Source organism: Actinia tenebrosa, unplaced genomic scaffold (assembly GCF_029948245.1).
Source record: "Actinia tenebrosa isolate PJP-AT-01 unplaced genomic scaffold, QUT_ActTen_1.0 PGA_scaffold15__27_contigs__length_11533743, whole genome shotgun sequence".
Classification (NCBI taxonomy): Eukaryota; Metazoa; Cnidaria; class Anthozoa; order Actiniaria; family Actiniidae; genus Actinia; species Actinia tenebrosa.
The window spans coordinates 5,999,301-6,018,491 of NW_028292575.1; the positions used below are offsets into that span (position 1 = coordinate 5,999,301).

The 19,191-nt window shown below is 38.4% G+C and overlaps 2 protein-coding genes across 3 annotated transcripts; both read left to right on the plus strand.

The window, feature by feature from the left end:
- The first annotated feature begins 6 nt into the window (after window positions 1-6).
- On the plus strand, window positions 7-14,961 carry LOC116302251 (uncharacterized). Of its 2 annotated transcripts, none has more exons than XM_089030510.1 (21): window positions 7-136; window positions 1,837-3,753; window positions 3,828-3,928; window positions 4,086-4,153; window positions 4,423-4,583; window positions 5,082-5,207; window positions 6,033-6,356; window positions 6,705-6,817; window positions 7,151-7,209; window positions 7,690-7,850; window positions 8,208-8,501; window positions 9,169-9,332; window positions 10,444-10,717; window positions 10,850-10,960; window positions 11,237-11,415; window positions 11,861-11,983; window positions 12,507-12,577; window positions 12,655-12,695; window positions 13,096-13,192; window positions 13,460-13,559; window positions 13,913-14,961. In XM_089030510.1, exons 1-21 carry the CDS (start codon window positions 79-81, stop codon window positions 13,985-13,987), a joined length of 4,617 nt encoding a protein of 1,538 aa, XP_088886636.1. In that variant the 5' UTR covers window positions 7-78; the 3' UTR covers window positions 13,988-14,961. The 2 variants fall into 2 exon arrangements, with proteins under 2 accessions (XP_088886636.1, XP_031567344.2); XM_031711484.2 differs by having other exon boundaries at window positions 4,426-4,583.
- A 1,044-nt stretch (window positions 14,962-16,005) lies between these two features.
- Window positions 16,006-19,191, plus strand: LOC116302254 (E3 ubiquitin-protein ligase TRIM45-like). The gene has a single exon (XM_031711486.2). It carries the CDS (start codon window positions 16,046-16,048, stop codon window positions 18,218-18,220), a length of 2,175 nt encoding a protein of 724 aa, XP_031567346.2. The 5' UTR covers window positions 16,006-16,045; the 3' UTR covers window positions 18,221-19,191.

Sequence of the window (19,191 nt, forward strand, 5' to 3'; positions counted from 1 at the left end):
TTTGATTACCCACACCCATGTTATATTCAGTATGAATAGATGACGTTCGCCGCAATTTTATGTCATTTGTAACCCAACATGGCGACTAGAATACACCGTATTTTCCTTCTTTTGCTTTTCCTGCAATCTTCCTACGGTAAGAACTAACAATAACACTACTAACTGATAATACTTCTATTCTTTAACTACGATATTTCTAAGTTATTTATAGACGCTAAGAATTTAACCTTGTGTATTGTGTTTAAGCTGTTGTATTGCTTGTTCTGTTTGAACGTTTTTTCGAACTTCGAAACTAAATGAAGAACTTTCCGAGTAAATCAGACGGGTATATAGACAGTGAATAATTACATTTGAAGCTTTTCTCACCTCTTTCGCGTAAGGAAAAATCACTCATTTTTTTATTAGCTGTTAACTCATTTGCAACTCAATAAATCTGTAGTTTATAAGTGTGTTTTGCTAAGTATAAATGAGTTAACTTTACTTACATCGTACTTAAAATGTTATGAAATTTTATAGCTGTTCTTAGAAGATTTATTGGGGTTTAAAGGGCACTGAAATCAAATGTTGAACGCGTTAAATATTGTCTTAGAATACCGTCATGATATCGATATACGGTTGAAATCACCTGAGAGTAACGTTTTGACCTCGTGGATTCAACGAGCCGTACATAGATGATTATCAAACAATACAGCGTATAAATAACCCATATATCTGAGCTCTTCTTATATCTATTCAACTATATTCACTGGAAGACTCGTACTGTGGTTAGTCCAGCTGTGCTCTAAGGCTTTTCTGTTGGATATATAATTAGTAATGATATATGACAATAGTCTATGAGAAAAATTTCAAAGGTTTCAACAAGAGATTAATAATAGATAGGCATTTCCGTAAGTTTCAAAGATGAGTATCACTCTTTTTCGAAGCAGGTCTTACACTTCCTCGTTACCTTATCAGTTATAATTTTTTTGCTCCTTTGTTTTCCAGAAATAATTCATACAAAATTAACATTTCCTTTATCTTTTTCTCTTTTTTCCCCCTTTGAATCACGATATTACTATTAATATGAAAAATTACTAATATAAAAAAAATTATTGAATTCCCGTGACGATTCATTAAGCTGTAACATTTCCCTCCAAGACAAGCACTCGATATATGTCCTCAGTGGCTTGTTGCCGGCATGTACAAAACCTTTAAAAATGCTACCCAAAAGGTCAATTTTTTTCCCATATAACCTAGCTTCTTTATGTTTTTACCTCGTTTCGCAAAACTTGATTTTTCTTGTTTTGTTTTAAGTTGTCTTTACTTTACACTTTCATTCGTATTTCTAGCTTTTTCTGGCTATTTTTGTACAGTATTTTTACCGCGAATCTTTAAAATGTTGAGATGAAATTCTAATTCTAATTTCTAAATTCTAACTTCTAATCCTACACTTCTTATTTACGATTAATTACAATTAAGATGCACGGGGAAACTTAATGCTAACTGGCCGACACATCGCTGGTAGATTGTTCTCGAATCTAAGAGAAACTTCAAGGTGCTTGCCTAGGGGGTAAAACCTGTTTGCTTCAAAAGAATAGCGGCAAAAAAATCAATTTTTGATGTGCGACCTTTAAATTTACTCCGTGTAGACGAATCCAATTAAGAATGCTTTCAAGGGCTGGAAGATATCATTGACCTGAGAATGACCAATACTGTGCAGATTTAAAATGCTTAGCAACCAAAACGACTATGGAAATGTAGTCTTTATGCAACTATTTATATCTGCCATATTCTAGTCAGAATTTAAGTGCAGTACTGAGGTAAAAATATACTTGTACCGCGTGATTTTTATTTCAGGTTTATTGATTGACAGCCGTGGCAGCGACTTCGTAGTGGGGTTCATTACTCAGCATTTCAAGCATGTCACAAACGGTACCAACCGCCTCTACCTCACAAGCGATACACAGACCATTGTACGAGTTCAGGCACCCTCGATCAATCTAGATACACATGTCCTAGTCAGACCGGGTACACCACGGGAAGTGGACCTACCGGGGAGGGCTCGAATGGATGGCAAAACCGGTATCGAGAGAAAAGGAATACGACTAACAGCTAGTGATAAGTTTAGTGTATACGGAATGAGCTTTGTGACAAGGTCAAGCGAAGGATTCCTTGGGCTTCCTGTGTCGGCACTTGGAACTAATCACGTGATATCAACGTTTGAAGCAGTGATGAGTGCAATAATACTTGTAGTGGCTCCTTCAAACAATACCCTGGTGAACATCAAGTTAAAAATCACGGGGCAAGGGAAGGTAACTTTTCGCTCTACCATATATCGCAATGGTGATACTATATCGCTGACATTGGACTCGCTCCAGTCTTTCCAGGTCGTTTCTGACCGAGAAGATTTGACTGGGACTAGAGTAACGAGTAACAAGCCTGTAGCCGTGTATTCGGGCAATGATTGTGCTTATGTCCCAATAAACATGAAGTCATGTGACCACCTAGTAGAACAGCTCCCTCCTGTTGATCTATGGGGGAATGAGTTTATCACCATGGCAACAACCAATCGAAAGGCTGGAGATCTATTCCACGTTATAGCGGCTAGCGACAACACTGAGGTCTTCATTGACAGTAAGCGAGTGTCTACAATACAAGCTGGTGAGCAGCATGAATTTGATTCTGCGTACAACGAGCTTCATTTGGTTGCGACGTCCAAGCCATGCCTGATGGTCCAGTATGCTAAGGGTTTTAGTGTCGATGATAGCTTGTTTGATCCCTTTATGTCCATTGTACCCGCTACTAACCAGTACAGTAACGACTACGTGGTATTCGTGCCCTTGTACCAAGAAGCTAGATTCACTAGCTATGTCAGTGTTACAGTAAACACGTCAGAAATCCATGACATAAAAGTAGTTCATCAAGGAAAGCTTAACTCAAATCTAAATTTCACCCAGTGTATCGTGGTCAACGGAACGTCGTATTCTGTTTGTCGTTTGAATCTTACAAAAGACGGTTCGTACCGCATCTTTCACACTAATCCTCGAATCACGTTCGCTTTACTTACATACGGGACGTTGATTAAGGAAGCATACGGGTTTCCTGGGGGAATCAGGATTTACAAATCTGTCAGTGGTTGTGTGAAGTCTAAGATGGTTCCAGTGGACGGCATTGATAATGACTGCGATGGACGAATCGATGAAGAAATATTCAATGGCGTTGATGATGACGGTGATGGTAAAATAGACGAAGATCTCGTATCTTCTCCTCCAAGTCTGTTCCTACCTGTGAATGCCTCTGTCAAAAGCTGCTCAAACATATCTCTGGGGCCGAGTAAACAAGGACAAGCGATAGGAGAAGCGCACGGAGTGTGCGGTGCGCGAGGTCCTGTTAGTATAACATTCTCCGATCGCATTATCAATAAAAATGAATGCGGTTTTACTGTAGTACGGCAATGGACAGTCACCGATGCCTGTACGAACACAAAGACAACTAATCAATACATCGTCGTTAAAACTTCGCCAAATCCAATGTTGGATTTTCCGAAGGACATGACGCTGACTTGTCGAGCGAGGAAATATCTGACACCAGAAACACTCGGAAAAGTTAAAGTGCTGAAGAATCCGTGTCAAGGCTCGGTCGAAGTAACATTCAAAGATCACATTCATCCTCCCTGTTTTACGACCGCGAGGAACCTGGTGCGTGAATGGACGGTTCAGCATGATTGCGGGCGCATAACCACAGAGAAACAAGTGATTCGCCTGCTGCCATTAGGTATTGTTGTCATAACGTGACATCTAAGTGAATGAATGACATTGTCTAATCGTTATTCTTATTTTTGTTTCAAGAAATCACATCACGAACGAGGAACTTCAACGTTTCCATAGTAACTGACGACATTCATACCAACGAAACGCCTGTCCAATCAACGACGATAATTCAAAAACAGGTGCTATACTCATGGTCAAAGTTTCCTGTGCTATTTGTTAGGACTTCGTTGTCAAGCGAAACGCAATAACATGAATTCCTTATAAGCACAAATATGTTTAATGATTAAAACTATTAACTATTACCACTTGTTATTATCATTACTTTCTTGTGTTTAGTTGGATAAAGTCTTGATGCTTTCCTTGATTGGTGATTTCTATTTAGGCAGTAATGTCTTGAAATACAGGTAAGTATATATTTTAGCACTTTGACGGAGTACCTTTAAAACTTCTAGTAACCTTTTCTATTGCTTTAGAGTTTGCGTGCCCGCAGCAATGGCTAACTTTTGATTTAGAAACCGTTGCCTTTTATAAATAAAACTTGTTATCGCTAAATACCAGGGTTGAACTGAAGTCACTTATAATACAGTCCACATTTATTTATATATCCTGAAGCACAGCTGTGAGTAGTTCTTCAAAATATTATGACTTAAATAACCTGGTGATTTCCCTTTAGCAGACCAAACAGCAGTAGTAATGCCTCGACTGATTTTCTTGTCAAGTTCGACATCCATTCCTCCATAATGCCAGCAAACGTACTGAATAGTCTTACAATCGCTGCGATGATTGGACAACTGAGAAACGTCACTCAAAGCCCTAGCCATATTTTAGTCCAGGGTGAGTTGCAGTCTTTTGTTTACGTTGAAACATTACTTAAGCAGACGTACTTTAGTAAACTTATCCCAGAGCGTTTGAATGCAAGTTATCCAGTTCCTAGCTCAATGTTGATCCAGCTTGCCAACATGGCCACCGCGTGAGAAGGTCCCTTCTTGCAGGCTATATGACGATATGTCAGTGAAAAATGACGTGCATTCTCGTTCGGAAAAGGATATGATATTTGTTGGGCTTTATAGCGATATCGTTGACATGTGAATATGTTTCTTTGGTCTAAAAGTTTATAAACGAAAAGAATAACTAGATATCGTTGACATTTCAATTTTAGGCTAACAAAAACCTTTTCGTGTTAATATGCCAACAACCATTTTCACACAAGATTGTCACAAGTTCCTTTGTGTCACCAGTCAATTGATCTCTGGTTGGCACATAAATAACAAAGGCTTATGTCACATGAAGTATCGCTTTACTCATCACTGTCATTTTTTAAATCTAAAATAGATTTCAACGAGTGCGGAAGTCCAGAATATTACAGCTGTGACCCAAATGCTGTATGCAACAACAATGTGGGCTCGTTCAACTGTTCTTGTCTTCCTGGATTTGTAGGAAATGGATCTGCGTGTTATGGTAAGTAAAAGTATTGCCATAGCAACAGTGCTGTTTGCCGTAGAAGCCATTATATTTGTCGTAGCAAAAGCAGTTTCAAGAAATAAAAATTGTTTTCTTTTAATGAAGTACAAGAGATAGTTGACATCTTGGTTTTCATAGAAACATAACGAGATGTCATGGAGACGGCACTTTCTCATTTGCCATAGATATGATAAAAATAACACCGGCTTCTATGTGAAAAATACCTTGCAATAATTCTATAAGATCAATGGGCAAACCAATGACGCATTTCAAATTTAATTTATCTGTGCCGATAAGGTTTTGTATATTAAATGATTACTCCTCATACGCCGCAGCATTAGCATATGACATGGAAAAACCTTCACAACTTCAAGAAGCTGCACTCAAACTATGAACTTTTTTGGGGTTATTCAACATCTTAACCCATGTAGAATCAATACTATGAATATTGTCAGAAGGGTGATAGGCACTTTAATACATACATCCCTAGTTGTCATATAGAAGCACTTCTAGTTCTCTTAGATAAAATTTAGTTGCCACGAAGACGGCGTTAATTGCAATAGAGATGGCTGTAGAAGTTGTTATGAAGATTAGACTAAATGTAAAGAGCTGAACTATTTGGAAAAGATAAAAGTCCGTGAAGGAGCAAATCATTTGCCATAGAAACAAGGCCAAACATTGGAAAGAAAGAAATAGTTGGTAGAGAGAGAGAGAGACTCCAAAATATACTCGTTGTCATGTGAATAATATCTGTATCTTAAAGTTTTGTTTTCACGAAATAAGGGAACAGTTGGAATCAAAATATATTTTTTCATTCTCCAGCTCGTCCTGTAATAACGAGATTAAGTCGTCACACAGAAGCAACAAAGGGTGAAAATGTCACCATACGTTGTGAAGTTTTTGGAATCCCAGCCCCTGAAGTCTCTTGGACCACCCCGTATGGTGTTTATATCAAAGGGGCGTTGGCTGTACACGAGGTCGATACTCTCGATGACTCGACGAAAAGGATGCGTAGTAAAATGCAACAGGATGATGGTTCGTTGTTGATAACAGATACAAGCATAAGAGATGCTGGTATCTACACGTGCATTGCAAGAAACAGACTAGGAGAGGAACGTATGGATATCAACCTGACAGTCAGAGAAGGTAAATGTATGGTGCGTCTCAACTGACCCTTTTTAGGATCTAGATCTATTGCTACAAATTAATAAATGTGTTGCACAGCATGTTGCTTCTACCATCCTTTGGGCGCAAACTTAAGAGCAAACCGCTGCCCGTCGTTGACCAGGATGAGTGGCACGGAAATGTAATACACATACAATATTTGCAATAAAAATGTCCTTCCAAAGTAAACTTGTTGTTGCGCATGCGCAACAAGCCGCACCGCAGTCTTTTACTCGTAGTACTGGTAAATCACGAAAAAGTCCCATAATAAAAGGTTCAGTGTATGAGTTCACAAACACAATGCATAATTTGCCCTGCCTTTCCTTCAAGATCAGTTCATGGTGCATGCTACTGTGACGTTAATCGCGGAAACCTTCGAAAAAGATCTGCAAGACAGAGAGTCTTTGAGATACAGGATACTAGAGGAAGAACTGAGGACAAAGGTAAATACATATGGCTTCAAACCCGTAAATGTTATAGACATCCTGATTTAAACAACGAAAATTGGGGCACGACTAACACCCTGAAACAACCTCTGAGCTGATCAATGCCAGGGCACGGCTAACTCACACATGGAACACTGGAACAGCCTCTGGGATATTCTAAGTCGGAGCACGGCTAAATGTGATTGCGATCTCTGGGAATCTAATTCGAGACCCCAGAGGTGAGAGACAACAACTGGTATATGCTATTACTGCTAAACGTGTGGAGCGATGGAGCGTTTTCGGCAGTCAATAAATCTTTAAACTAGTATTTTTTAAACGTGTTTTTCTTAGTTATCTGATTTGTTTGTGAAAATAAAAGGATTCAAGAGAGTAGAGATCATCAGATTCATGTAAGTAGCAATAATTATTCTAAATTCAGTGGGGAGCATCCTTTCCCATGAGAATAGAAGGTACAGACGACTTGGCCTCCATGTTGTTGACATGATAAAAGACAGCAAGACCAATCAACTTTTTGTGAAGGTCAACCAAAATTGCAAAATGAAAACATTGCACCCAAAGAATAGGAGGATACATTTAAAGTAAAAGGATTTCCTGTATGCCTTGCATTTGCAGCCAAATATGCAAATGGTGATGAGATTGGAAACAAAAATATTGAATTATATATGTTTGGTGAAAACATTATGTTCATCATATCGTGACTCTCGATTGGCGTTCTTACCACTTATGCCCATTGGAGGGAGACACGAACAGTGCGTCGAGAATGCGCTCAAAGAATGACAAACGAGCTGACTAAACACCTGAAGGCGACAGCCATAAAACAATTATTAATTAAAGACATAGATCTAAGGAATTTCTTTGTTTTTCATCAGTAAAGGAAGTGTTAAAGCTCTATTTAGAGTTGTGATGGCAAAAGACAAGTCGGCTGATTCCAACGATAAGGCGAAAACACAAGTCGGCGAGTCGTTACGGAAGATGGTCGCTACCGGGTACATTGGTAAACTGAGAGTCTCGAAAACGATACAGCTGCGAGGTGGGTAACTTATAGCTCACTAGCTAAAATTCTTATTATTATTAATAGTGCGAAGCAAAATCATCTGATACATGTTATATAATTGCTATTAATTTTTCTAACTTTTCTTCTGGCACTAGCTAAGATAAACCAGACAAAATTAGAATACATGAAATATAACTGCCAATCATCATGCTTGATACAACCAAAACCCTAATGTTTCTTCACATTATTGCCTGACGTTTTGACGAGCGTCGAAGAATACTGAAAAAAGACGTTGAAATGCCTCATGGGATACCATGGGGGTAAAAATGTGCATCGTTCATAAATATTCTGCATAAAGTTATCGAGTTTCTTAGAGCATTTATTGTAACACAGGAAGACCACCAGCCCCAGTAAACCTGACCTCAAGTGACATCCAGTCCACCTCGGTCAACGTCCACTGGGCCCCTCCAGAACTGCACGATATGTACCGCGTGTCGTTATACTCATTACAGTACAAGGAATTTGGCAAGGGGGTTAAAGTATGGAAGACACTCGCCTCAGTCCCTGCGCTACAACATAAAATGAGTGACTTGGAACCTGGGTCGAGCTATATGATACGAGCCAAGGCGCATAATGATTATGGTATGAGTGAACCAAGTGAACTTCTTGAGATCAAGACAATCAAAGGTAATTCATAAAGCCACTAAATGCGGTCTAGAGATTTTCTAGTTATCTCGCGTCTGATTGGCTGAAGAAAATTCAGCCAATACACGACAGCGAGTGAACTTTACATATATTATCTGCAGATCTTTGTCCAGATAATTTATGACATCATGGTCTACCTCATCCAATTCTGTAATTGCTTAACTTGGAGCTTATAATAACATATTTCCGGGTCCAAAAACCGCGATAAAATAAGAGGGGAAAATATCCTTAATACAGAGTTTTAGATTTACGTTCACGGCAAACGTCAAACGTCAGTTGACCAGTGAAAAAGTATTTTACATTACTGAAAAGAACTTGCAAAAGAATCCAAGTAGTAGGAATAACAAAAGAATATTTTGTGTGTAGTGAGAAAAGTTTGTAAAGGGTTAAGTAAAATACAGGGAAACGATGAAAACGTGGTCACGTTTGCCGTTTGAGGGAAGAAAAATAGTCAATCTAAAACTCTCTAGTGATTTAACCTCCACCATGAAACGATTAGAAAAATTAATTGAACAAAAAATTCTGTCACGAAGAAAAAGCAAGGAAAAATCTTTATAGAACTGATTTTCGTTTTGGGCCCGGAAGTTGTTTTTCCATAAGATTAAAAATTCAATCAGCTGATATCGTACCTCTTTTTCATTCCTTCAAGAGAGAAGCAAGAGTGAATGGGTTCTTCTCATCCTCGTTCCTATCCTTGTGTTCATTATCCTCGTGTTCCTTATCGTCTGTATCGTTAGAATGATCCTGAAGAAGAGAAGAGGAGGAGCTTATGATCCTGCCGCTCGAGAAGAAGTGGCCATGATCAACTACACAGTGAGTAACTTGGCTCATTAGATTGATACTTTAAAGTGCCTACCACCCTTCTGAAAATATTCACAGTATTGATTCTGCATGGGGTAAGATGTTGAATAGCACGTTTAAGTGCGGCTTCTTGAAGTTATAAAGGTTTTTCCATGCCATATGCTAATGTTGTGACGTATATGAGAAGTAATCATTTAATATACAAAACATTACTGGCACACATAAATAAAATTTGGGATACGTCATTGTTTTTCCCATTGCTCTTATAGAAATTATTCCAAGTTAATTTTCACACAGAAGGCGGTATTTCGAATTACAAGGAACAACAAATAACCATAAATGCCTCCTCATACGTCACAGCATTAGCATATGACATGGAAAAACCTTGATAACTTCAAGAAGCCGCACTCAAACTATGAACTATTTCCGGGTTATTCAACATCTTACCTCATGTAAAATCAATACTGAGAATATTGTCAGAAGGGTGATAGGCACTTAAAACTTCAGATCTTTCCTCAATCCTAAGATGATGATAAGGACATATATTATATATGAATAGAAAATTGCATGGTGATACTCAAATGGTTTTCCGTTCTAGCCAATCAAAAAGAACAAATATGTACAACATCCAATCACATCCCTTTATTGCGGAACCCATTTGAGAGTAATACCAATACCAATAATAAACCTGAGGAATGGCACAGATTTTCAGATACTTTTATTTTTGGAATTCATGCGACGCATATCCACCATTGTGTCACTAGACCAAAATTTCTTTATTTCTGTGTTATCGTTCATCTAACATGACAGCCAATGTTTTTTATTCTTATAAGGAGGCATTTTTACCACTTAGACAAGCCTGAAACGCCAACAAGTTTCTGACAACTCCAACAAAAACCTGACAACGCCAAAACAAACCTGGCAACCCCAACAATAAATCTAAAAAATATTTCACCACAGTTTTTCTTCGGATGATCACGTTAATGGCGGCCCCGTCTCTAATTAACTAGAGACGTTAAAAAAGGCGACAACGAGTTTATCAGTTAAAAACATTACTGTCAAGTGGTATCCTCTATAAACCAAGTTAATAATTATTAATATATCACGTTCTCTCTTCACGTAGGACAAAACTCCAACCCTAAATTCACTTCGTACAAAAAAGTTCACTTTAACTAAAGACGATCGCTACGCAGAGCCGTCCTCAAAGAACAGTGTACCTGAGAGTCAAGTAGGATTACTGTCAGGATTACACGACCACTACTTGTGGCGTGTGCTGTCACGTGATCGGGTCATACTGGGTGACGTACTGGGGGAGGGTGAGTTTGGTCTCGTGTACAAAGGGACGTTTGTTGAGGACAGTGGAGAGGAAATGCCTTGCGCGGTCAAGAAACTTAAACGTGAGTAACCTTCAACCTTTAAATGTTATTGATGGGTCGTAGTACAAACGCCGCATAATTAATAGTTTAGACAAAAGGCACGTCTATTGAGTATCTTGTCGAACAGGTTGATAAGTGTTGACAAATTTACAGGATCAGCTACAGAATCAGACTTGAAAAACCTGCTAAACGAGCTCGAAATAATGGCATCGGTTGGTAAACATGAGAACGTCATTAACCTGATTGGAGCATGTCCTGAAGGAGGTATGAACGTGGTTCACTTTTCCATCCATTCATCCTTCCATCCATCCATACACCCATCCATCCATCCATCCATCCATCCATCCACCCACCCATCCACCCATCCATCCATCCACCCAACCACCCATACATCCACCCATCCACCCATCCACCCATCCACCCATACATCCATACATCCATACGTGCAAAATTCCACTTTAATTTAAGCATCTATTCTTTCGACACGCGTCGTATTTCTCAAGCAGGACATTTTGCGTGACATCATGTTTTTTTCCATAGGTCCGTTACTAGCAGTGGTAGAGTACGCGCAACATGGGAGTTTGTTGCGTTACTTAAGGCATCACCGTCGTCAAAATTACGACAACCTGAATGATTACACCATAGATATTTCAGCCGCTAACCGACTCAGATTTGCCTGTGAGATTAGCAAAGGAATGGCACACCTTGCTTTAATGAAGGTGAGATTACTTGACGGTTTACCTCACATTAATTGACCTGATTTCTTCAACCATTAGTCAGATCCCTGCCTGGTTGTGCTATTTGACATGAGTAAAAAAAGGTCTAATGGTTTTAGTCATAAAGAAATTATAGTCGTACATCGCTGGAAATTGAAAATTGTACCAAAACGTAACTTTACAGTTTAGAATTATTTTCATCTAATAGTAGGATTTTGATCTCCCATTAGAATTAAAGAGAAAAAACCTCGGCCACCATGTTGTTTGACATAGCAAAAGAAAGAAAAACCAAAAGTTGGACAAAGCGAACAAAGATGGCGGCTATGACGTCGCATGCACCCTAAGAATTGTGGGGTAGCCAATCAGGAGGCATTATTTATAATAGACCACAAGTTAATGTATGCTGCATTTCGATATACTTACAATAATTCTTGTTTTACGTTGACAGTGTGTTCATCGTGACTTAGCAGCTCGCAATGTTCTTCTGGGAGAAAGCCTGGTTGCTAAGGTATCGGACTTTGGACTATCCAGAGATGTTTATGCAGACAATGTCTATGAAAAGAAAACTGGGGTAAGTAAAATAGGTAACCATAGATATAGATCCTTTGGCAGCATTTTGGACTGCAGCTCAATCTGGAGGACAAAACAATAGGTTCTACTCCTCAGGATTCTTTTGTTTTGTCACCCAGATCGAGCTGCTTTGACGTCACATGCAAGGGGTCTATTCATTGCCAACCGAGTAAATCTCCTTAGCTTGGGGAAAAGGGTTCCCCATTTCAGTCCTTGTAATGCATGCCTTAGAGTTTCATGAAGACACATGAATATGGAAACGACTCAAACAAAAGATCTTGTTCTGAAGAGAATGACACGTGGTGTAAGGGGATCTTACCTTTGGCGTAATGTTTTCTCATTTCAGACCACATATCCTTGAGTATAATTTCTTTGTTTATCGGCTGCGGATGAAAGAAAGTATCCTATTCTCAAAAGAATGACACATTTTCTGCGATGGAAAAAAAAACCCATAACGCTAAGACCAAAAACGACCATCACAAACCCTATTCCAACATCTTTTATGATAAGTTATTTTTTTACAGGGTATATTACCTGCTAAGTGGATGGCTATTGAGTCCCTTGAGCTTGGCTTGTACTCCAGTGCAAGTGATGTGTAAGTGATAACTAGGTTATTATCACAGCTTGAGTCAGTTTTTATATTCAACGATTTTGTCTTTTCTTTATTTGCAGATGGTCTTTTGGTGTGTTATTATGGGAAATCGAGACAGGAGGTAATTTGTCTTTACTCCTGCGTCGTAGAAGATTTCGACGAATCGTGTTTCCATTCTTGTCACCTCGTGTATCTGTGTGTTCTCACCGGCGCCATAGAAGAAACTGCAAAAAAGTTTAAGGGATAATTAGACGCAGTTAGTTCTCGAACCGTGTGTACGCGCCTCTACTTTTCATGCCCGATACCCCAAGATTACCTGAAGTCCTTGGCAGGGAGACACATTGGCACCACTTGACAAAACCTAATATATGCAGTGGAGTACATGCACACCTGAACATTTTCCACTTGATCATTTTCCACCAAGAAGCCATGAAGGACAGGTTTACAACTCCCCCCCCCCCCCCCCCCTCCCCCATTTATGGTTAAGTTGTAACAAAGTAACATTTTTTGGTATCCTTTAGGGGCCACGCCATTTGCTTCATACACAGTAGCAGAAATCATTGAACATCTAAAGGCGGGAAGACGACTTGGACGTCCAACTAATTGCAATAGAAATCTGTAAGTGTTAATGAAATTGTAACTGAAACTGATATGCTATTTGAGTATTTCCACTTTCCCAGCTCTTTTTGTAGTTGGCCACGTTACAAACTAAGATTTCAATACGTGCACAACCCTTGGAGAAAACCTCTATCAGTTTGTGATACCTCTTTTTTAGCAGCTTGATTCAACTACCCGACACTGGATATGACAATAAGCACTCACCAAGAACATCTTGATCAAACTCCAATTTTGATCTTTTCTTCCAATAAATCTTCTCCTTTTTAGATATTCTGTTATGATGCGTTGTTGGAATGCGAATCCAGAAAAAAGACCTAGGTTTGATGCATTAACACAAGAATTAAAGGACTTGTACATGGAGGAAACGGTACGTCAGAATCAGGAAACCTAAAATTCATTGTACCTTAAGGGGGATTTTGTATTCTTTTGTGCAGAATCCGTGCCCTCAGACAAAATTTAAGCATTAGAGTAACTTTTTTCAGAACGCAAAACAGTTTCTAGTTATAAGTGTGTAATAGTCAAATAGACCCCTTGCAGCACTTTGGAAAACAGCTCAACCTGGGGGACAAAACGTTCCAATAGCGCTATCCACCCTTTGTACAACTTGGTTTAGGCGTCCACGTGTTTGTACCAGGAGATACGGGTTTGACTTCCGTGTTATGTTTTTCTCATAGCCATTTTCGTGGCGCTATGTGAAAAGGTTTCTTTTTTTATCTACAGATGTATGTCAATGTTAAAGGAATTGATGATGACGATAATATGAATAGATCTAACCGTAAACCCGAGAACTGTTGACGATCAACCAAGCAATAAAAAGTAGAGAATTTTTCAAAAATGTCAAAGATGCTGCCGACCATGCATATAAACGACCACGACAAATGAATTCAGAAATGCTACAAATACTAAAAGAGTAGCCTCAGTGTTATCAAACCCTGAAACAACCTCTGTACTGGGCTGATCAAAGTCGGGGCGGGCGGCACAGTTAACTCACAGATAGAACCTGAAACAACCTCTGGGCTGATCTAAGTCAGGGCAGCCTTATCGCACAGATCAATTTACTAGTTATCATGTTAGGGGGATAGAATGAAAAATAGCAATGGAAACATTTTAGACTAATATAAACTTTAATAAGTAACTTCTTATTTAAACATTTCATAATAAAATTGAACGACAAAAACATGTTAAAAATGTGACGACGTTTCGACGATGCACAACGTCATTATCAATTCTCATACTCATTAATAATTCATGAGTAAACCAGCCAATCAATGGGCTATTTTTGGGTCACATGATGTTACTTGAAACCTGGTAAAGTGCTGTGAAAGGAATGCATTCAGTCTGGAGTAACTGTCCAGTCCTCATTGTCGGCTTTGAAATATTACGTCAAAAATGAACTAGAAAAGTAGAATATACATAGAAATAATAACAATAGATATATAATAACATAATCAGACAAAACGTTTGGCACGTATGGAATCTGATTGTACATTCAAACTAGGCAAGTTGAGTTGTTTGATCAGCAACATCTCATTAATAAGAGTCAAATCTGTCTTTGTCTAAACTTTCGTAAAGAAAGGCACACAACAGTCTTCATAGCCTTTGATGTATTAAATTAAATTTAACTGTATGTCATGTAAATACAATATTTTAATTTGCAAAAGAAAGAGAAAAAATAAATTGATAGCAGACTCAAACGAGAAGGCGACAAGCTTGGGAATGAAGTCAAGCTCAGTGGTATATAATATGAATAAAATAGACAGTGAATCATAGACAGCGGATTTTAATTCAGTATTGTGAACCCTTGCAAATAGTTGTTTTGTTACATGGCAAGGTAATTTCACGCGCTTTCACTGGCCAATTTGCGGTCCATAATTTATGGTACGGACCACCAGCCCAATTTTGTGTTCGCCTTGCCATATGATAAACATCTTATCAACCTCACCTTTTTGCTACGAAAGTTCTGGAACCTCGTTTCCCCAGCTTTTTCATGGCCAGGGCGCTACGCGCTTGGGCCATAAGGCTATCTATAGGAAAAGCCGTCGCGTTCAATGAAAGCTTGGAACCTTGAAAGGTTTTAATCAGTGATTGATAATAAGTCATAAAGTTGAATTTCGTGCCATCAAAATGAAATTAAATATCAAGGAAAAATTTATTGAATTTCAATAAATATAGACTTCTCGGATTGACCTTTGGACCGCGTACCATCGCTGGTATCTTTTACAGCGATTTGTGTTGTTTCCAGTATTTTACTTCTATAGAACGTTTCTTCGCTGTGATCTAGAAATCCCTCGAGTCTTCGAGTCAGTCGATAGTGAGTGACCATGACCTTTTCAAATACCATACTGAATGCTAGTATTCAATTCCTTCGTACATGGATTGAGTAACGAACTTCCTGTGTTCCTGTAGTCTTGATTTACTCGAAGTTGGCAGTTTTGACCTACGAGCGAGGTCGGAAATTAATTTTTCCGAATTTAATTCCAAGGGCTTTCGCCCGGAATTACCTCGTTCCCAAGCACTACAACTTACCTATATTATCTTCTACTATTTCATTAGTGCCACGCGGTCCACATACTCTCAGTTTTGACCTACCATTTGTTTCCCTTTCAACTTTGTCAAATAGTGTTTCAAAATAATATTTAATACTTACAATCATAAGTATCAAACTACATTTCGTAAAGTGTTTGACTAAGTTGAAGAAAAATCATAAAACCGGCCGAAGGCCATCATAAACGCCACAGGAAGCCCGTTACTCAATCGACTACTTGAAAGTGGGAAGCCTGTGGTACCCTCCTGAGAAACTGGTGCTCATGGTTCGTAGTTGAATTTCCAAGAAAGCCTATTAATCCTAAAAACATGGAATCGTTTGTGGACGATCTTAAGAAGGAAGTTCAATGTTCTTTGTGTAATGATACATTTACAGAACCCAAGATCTTGCCTTGTTTCCATACATTTTGTAAACCTTGTGTGAAAAGACACGCCGACCTGATAGACGAAGTCAACGTCTTCAAGTGTCCTCGATGCAAATTAACAACTTCTTTACCAGAACCAAGCAGCGTCGAAGATCTACAGCCTAGTCTACTTCATACAAGAATCTTGAAGGGTCTGGCGTTGGTAGAAGGAGAAAAGATTTGTTCTGTTTCTGAGAGCCATTCTACAGCATCTTGGTATTGTTTTGATTGTGATCGCTCGATGTGCGAGGAATGCAAGAAATACCATTCAGAGTTTACCAAAGATCACAAGGTCGTTCGTCTGGCTGATTTGGAGCAAGAAGATATTGGGTTCATAATAACAAGAGAAAATCCTTGTAAAAGTCACCCTCATCACAGGCTAGAGTTGTTCTGTGAAGACTGTGATGACATGATTTGCAGGACATGCTTGATACACGATCACAAAGATCATAAGACAATGTTATTAGATGAATTAGCTTCAAGAAAGAAGACCGTGTTGTCAAAATATCTGAAGGCGATAGAGAATTTAATGTTGAATGACAAAGAAAAGCAAGAACAGGAAGAGATTGCTTACAATATAAAACAACAAGGAGATAAAGCTTTGAAACAAATTCAAGAGAAAACAAAGGAAATGATCGATACTCTTCGAGAAAAAGAAAGAGAGTTGATAAAGCAAGTTCTTAAGAGCCTGGAAAAAGCCGAAAGAAACTTGAACATAATCCATCACATGCCAGCCGTTAAGGAATACATCAATAGGATAATGGAAAGAGGGCTGGCAAGTGAAATGATTAATTATATTCAAGAGACACAATGCTCAGAGGATTATATCTTAAATCCTATTTCACGATACTCGAGAATTGTCTTTGTTCCAAACGAAAAGTTAATGGAAGAAGTATATGCAGGGTTGGGAGAAATACAGTCTTATTCTGAAACAGACCACACGATGAGCTTTATTCAAGTGGAGTATAAGCCGGCAGTAGCTTTAAGACGAGGAAAGCTAAAATTGATAAGTAGATCATGTATAGGAGAAATCATTTCTGATCCATTGGATGTTATAGACGTTCAAATCAAGCCTGAAGAAAATGTGAAAGTAGAAAAGAAATATGTGAGAACTGATGGTAAAGTAGAAGTTGAATTCATGGCTAGAGTAGCTGGTCAGTTGACAGCAGAGGTTCAAGTGAATGAGAATCATGTATCTAACAGTCCACTAGTGGTGAATGTCAAACCACAAGAGATCAACGTAAGAATGAAGTTAAACTTGGAAGGCCCAACTGATACACAACCTAAACTATTGAATGGGATAGCAGTGAATAGAAAAAACAGTAGAGTGGCTGTTGCATATGAGTCTGCCCACTGTGTGCATGTATTCACCACTGATGGAGATCTTTTACTGACGTATGGTAGTCGAGGTAGTGCACAGGGACAGTTGTCTAATCCTGAAGGTTTAGCATTTCTGAATGATACAGATTTAGTCATATCAGACAATGGTAATCATAGAATATGTATAGTGAACACTACAACAGGGACATTGGTAAAAACCTTTGGTAACCATGGTAACGGGGATGGAGAGTTTCGTTATCCATATGGAGTCCACGTTGATAACGATGGTAACATCATTGTGTGTGATCGTAATAATCATCGCGTTCAAGTTTTCACAAGAGACGGTGACTATCAATATCAGTTTGGTTTGACAGATGATGACATTTTTACTCCAATCAGTACAGTTTCCCATGGTGAACGGTTTTACGTCAGTGATACGGTTCGTCATGTTATTCATGTATTTGAGAAGAAAGGTAACATAATGACTGGAATATCGACGATCGGTGGCGAAGGCAGTGCAGATAGCCAGCTAAAAAGACCATGGGGGCTGGCTATTGATAAAGACCATCTTCTGCTTGTCTGTGATCATGAAAACAATCGCATTCAAAAATTCACATTGGATGGTCGTTTAGTTGGCAAGACCTGTAATGAAGTCGATCATCCTGCCTATATAATGGTTATGAATGATGGCCAATTATTACTCACTTCATACATTAATGGAGTATACATGTCTTTCGTGGATCGTGGAGTAAATAGATAATCTCTCTCAACCACGGACTCGTCATCTTGTTTTCACGATTCTCACTGTTTAGTTTAAAAATTTCTGATTGGTTGGGGGAAAATGCCTGTAAAATTATATAGCCGGTCTACATAGCATGATATTTCAGGATCTCTTTAATCAACTACTGGTAACTTTTAAGTTTTAATGTTAAAACATTAACTTTCTTAAAAAGCATATTTACACCCACATAGTAACATATACACACAGCATCTGTAAAATACTTGCTGGTCCAAAGAACTTAACTACTGGTAATTTTTAAGTCTTAATGTTAAGAGGAAATTTTTTTTCAATAACGAGCAATAATGGCAAAAAGCGCAAAAAACTAGACTTTCGTATTTTTTTGATCCCAATTTTCGTTTTGGGTTAACACTCAAAACCTTTTTAAACAGTTAGAAACTGATGTACTATGATAAAATGCCTGTTTGAAGCGGTATTTTCAATTGTACAAAGATGTTTTGTTGCATTTGTGTTGAATGTAGCTTTGTCAGGCTTTTTTTATAGAAAATATATGGGAAGTAAGCAAATGAAGGCCTAAACCTCATTTTCAAATAAAATTTTGGGTTAACACTTTGATTCCACTTTCATCGGTCATCTCCACTTCCAAACAAATTAGCCTTGTAGCCTTTTAGCCTTGTACAACAGCCTTTCTTCAAAAGGATAGTTTTTGGCGCTCACCGCCCTTGAATACGAAAAGAATTCTCTCTTAAAACGTTAACTTTAAAAAAAGCATATTTACACCCACATACTGACATATACACACAGCATCTGTAAAATACTTGCTGGTCCAAGGACTTAACAATTTAGCTAAATTAACAGTTCTAATTAGTTGTCAAAATAGACGTCCTTCATTATTAGCAACTTGTAGTTGGTATTTCCAAGACAAAAAGCTCAGTTTCTATGAAGAATCGTTTTGCTGCCATCTGTTTATAAATAAATATTTGTAATGTTTA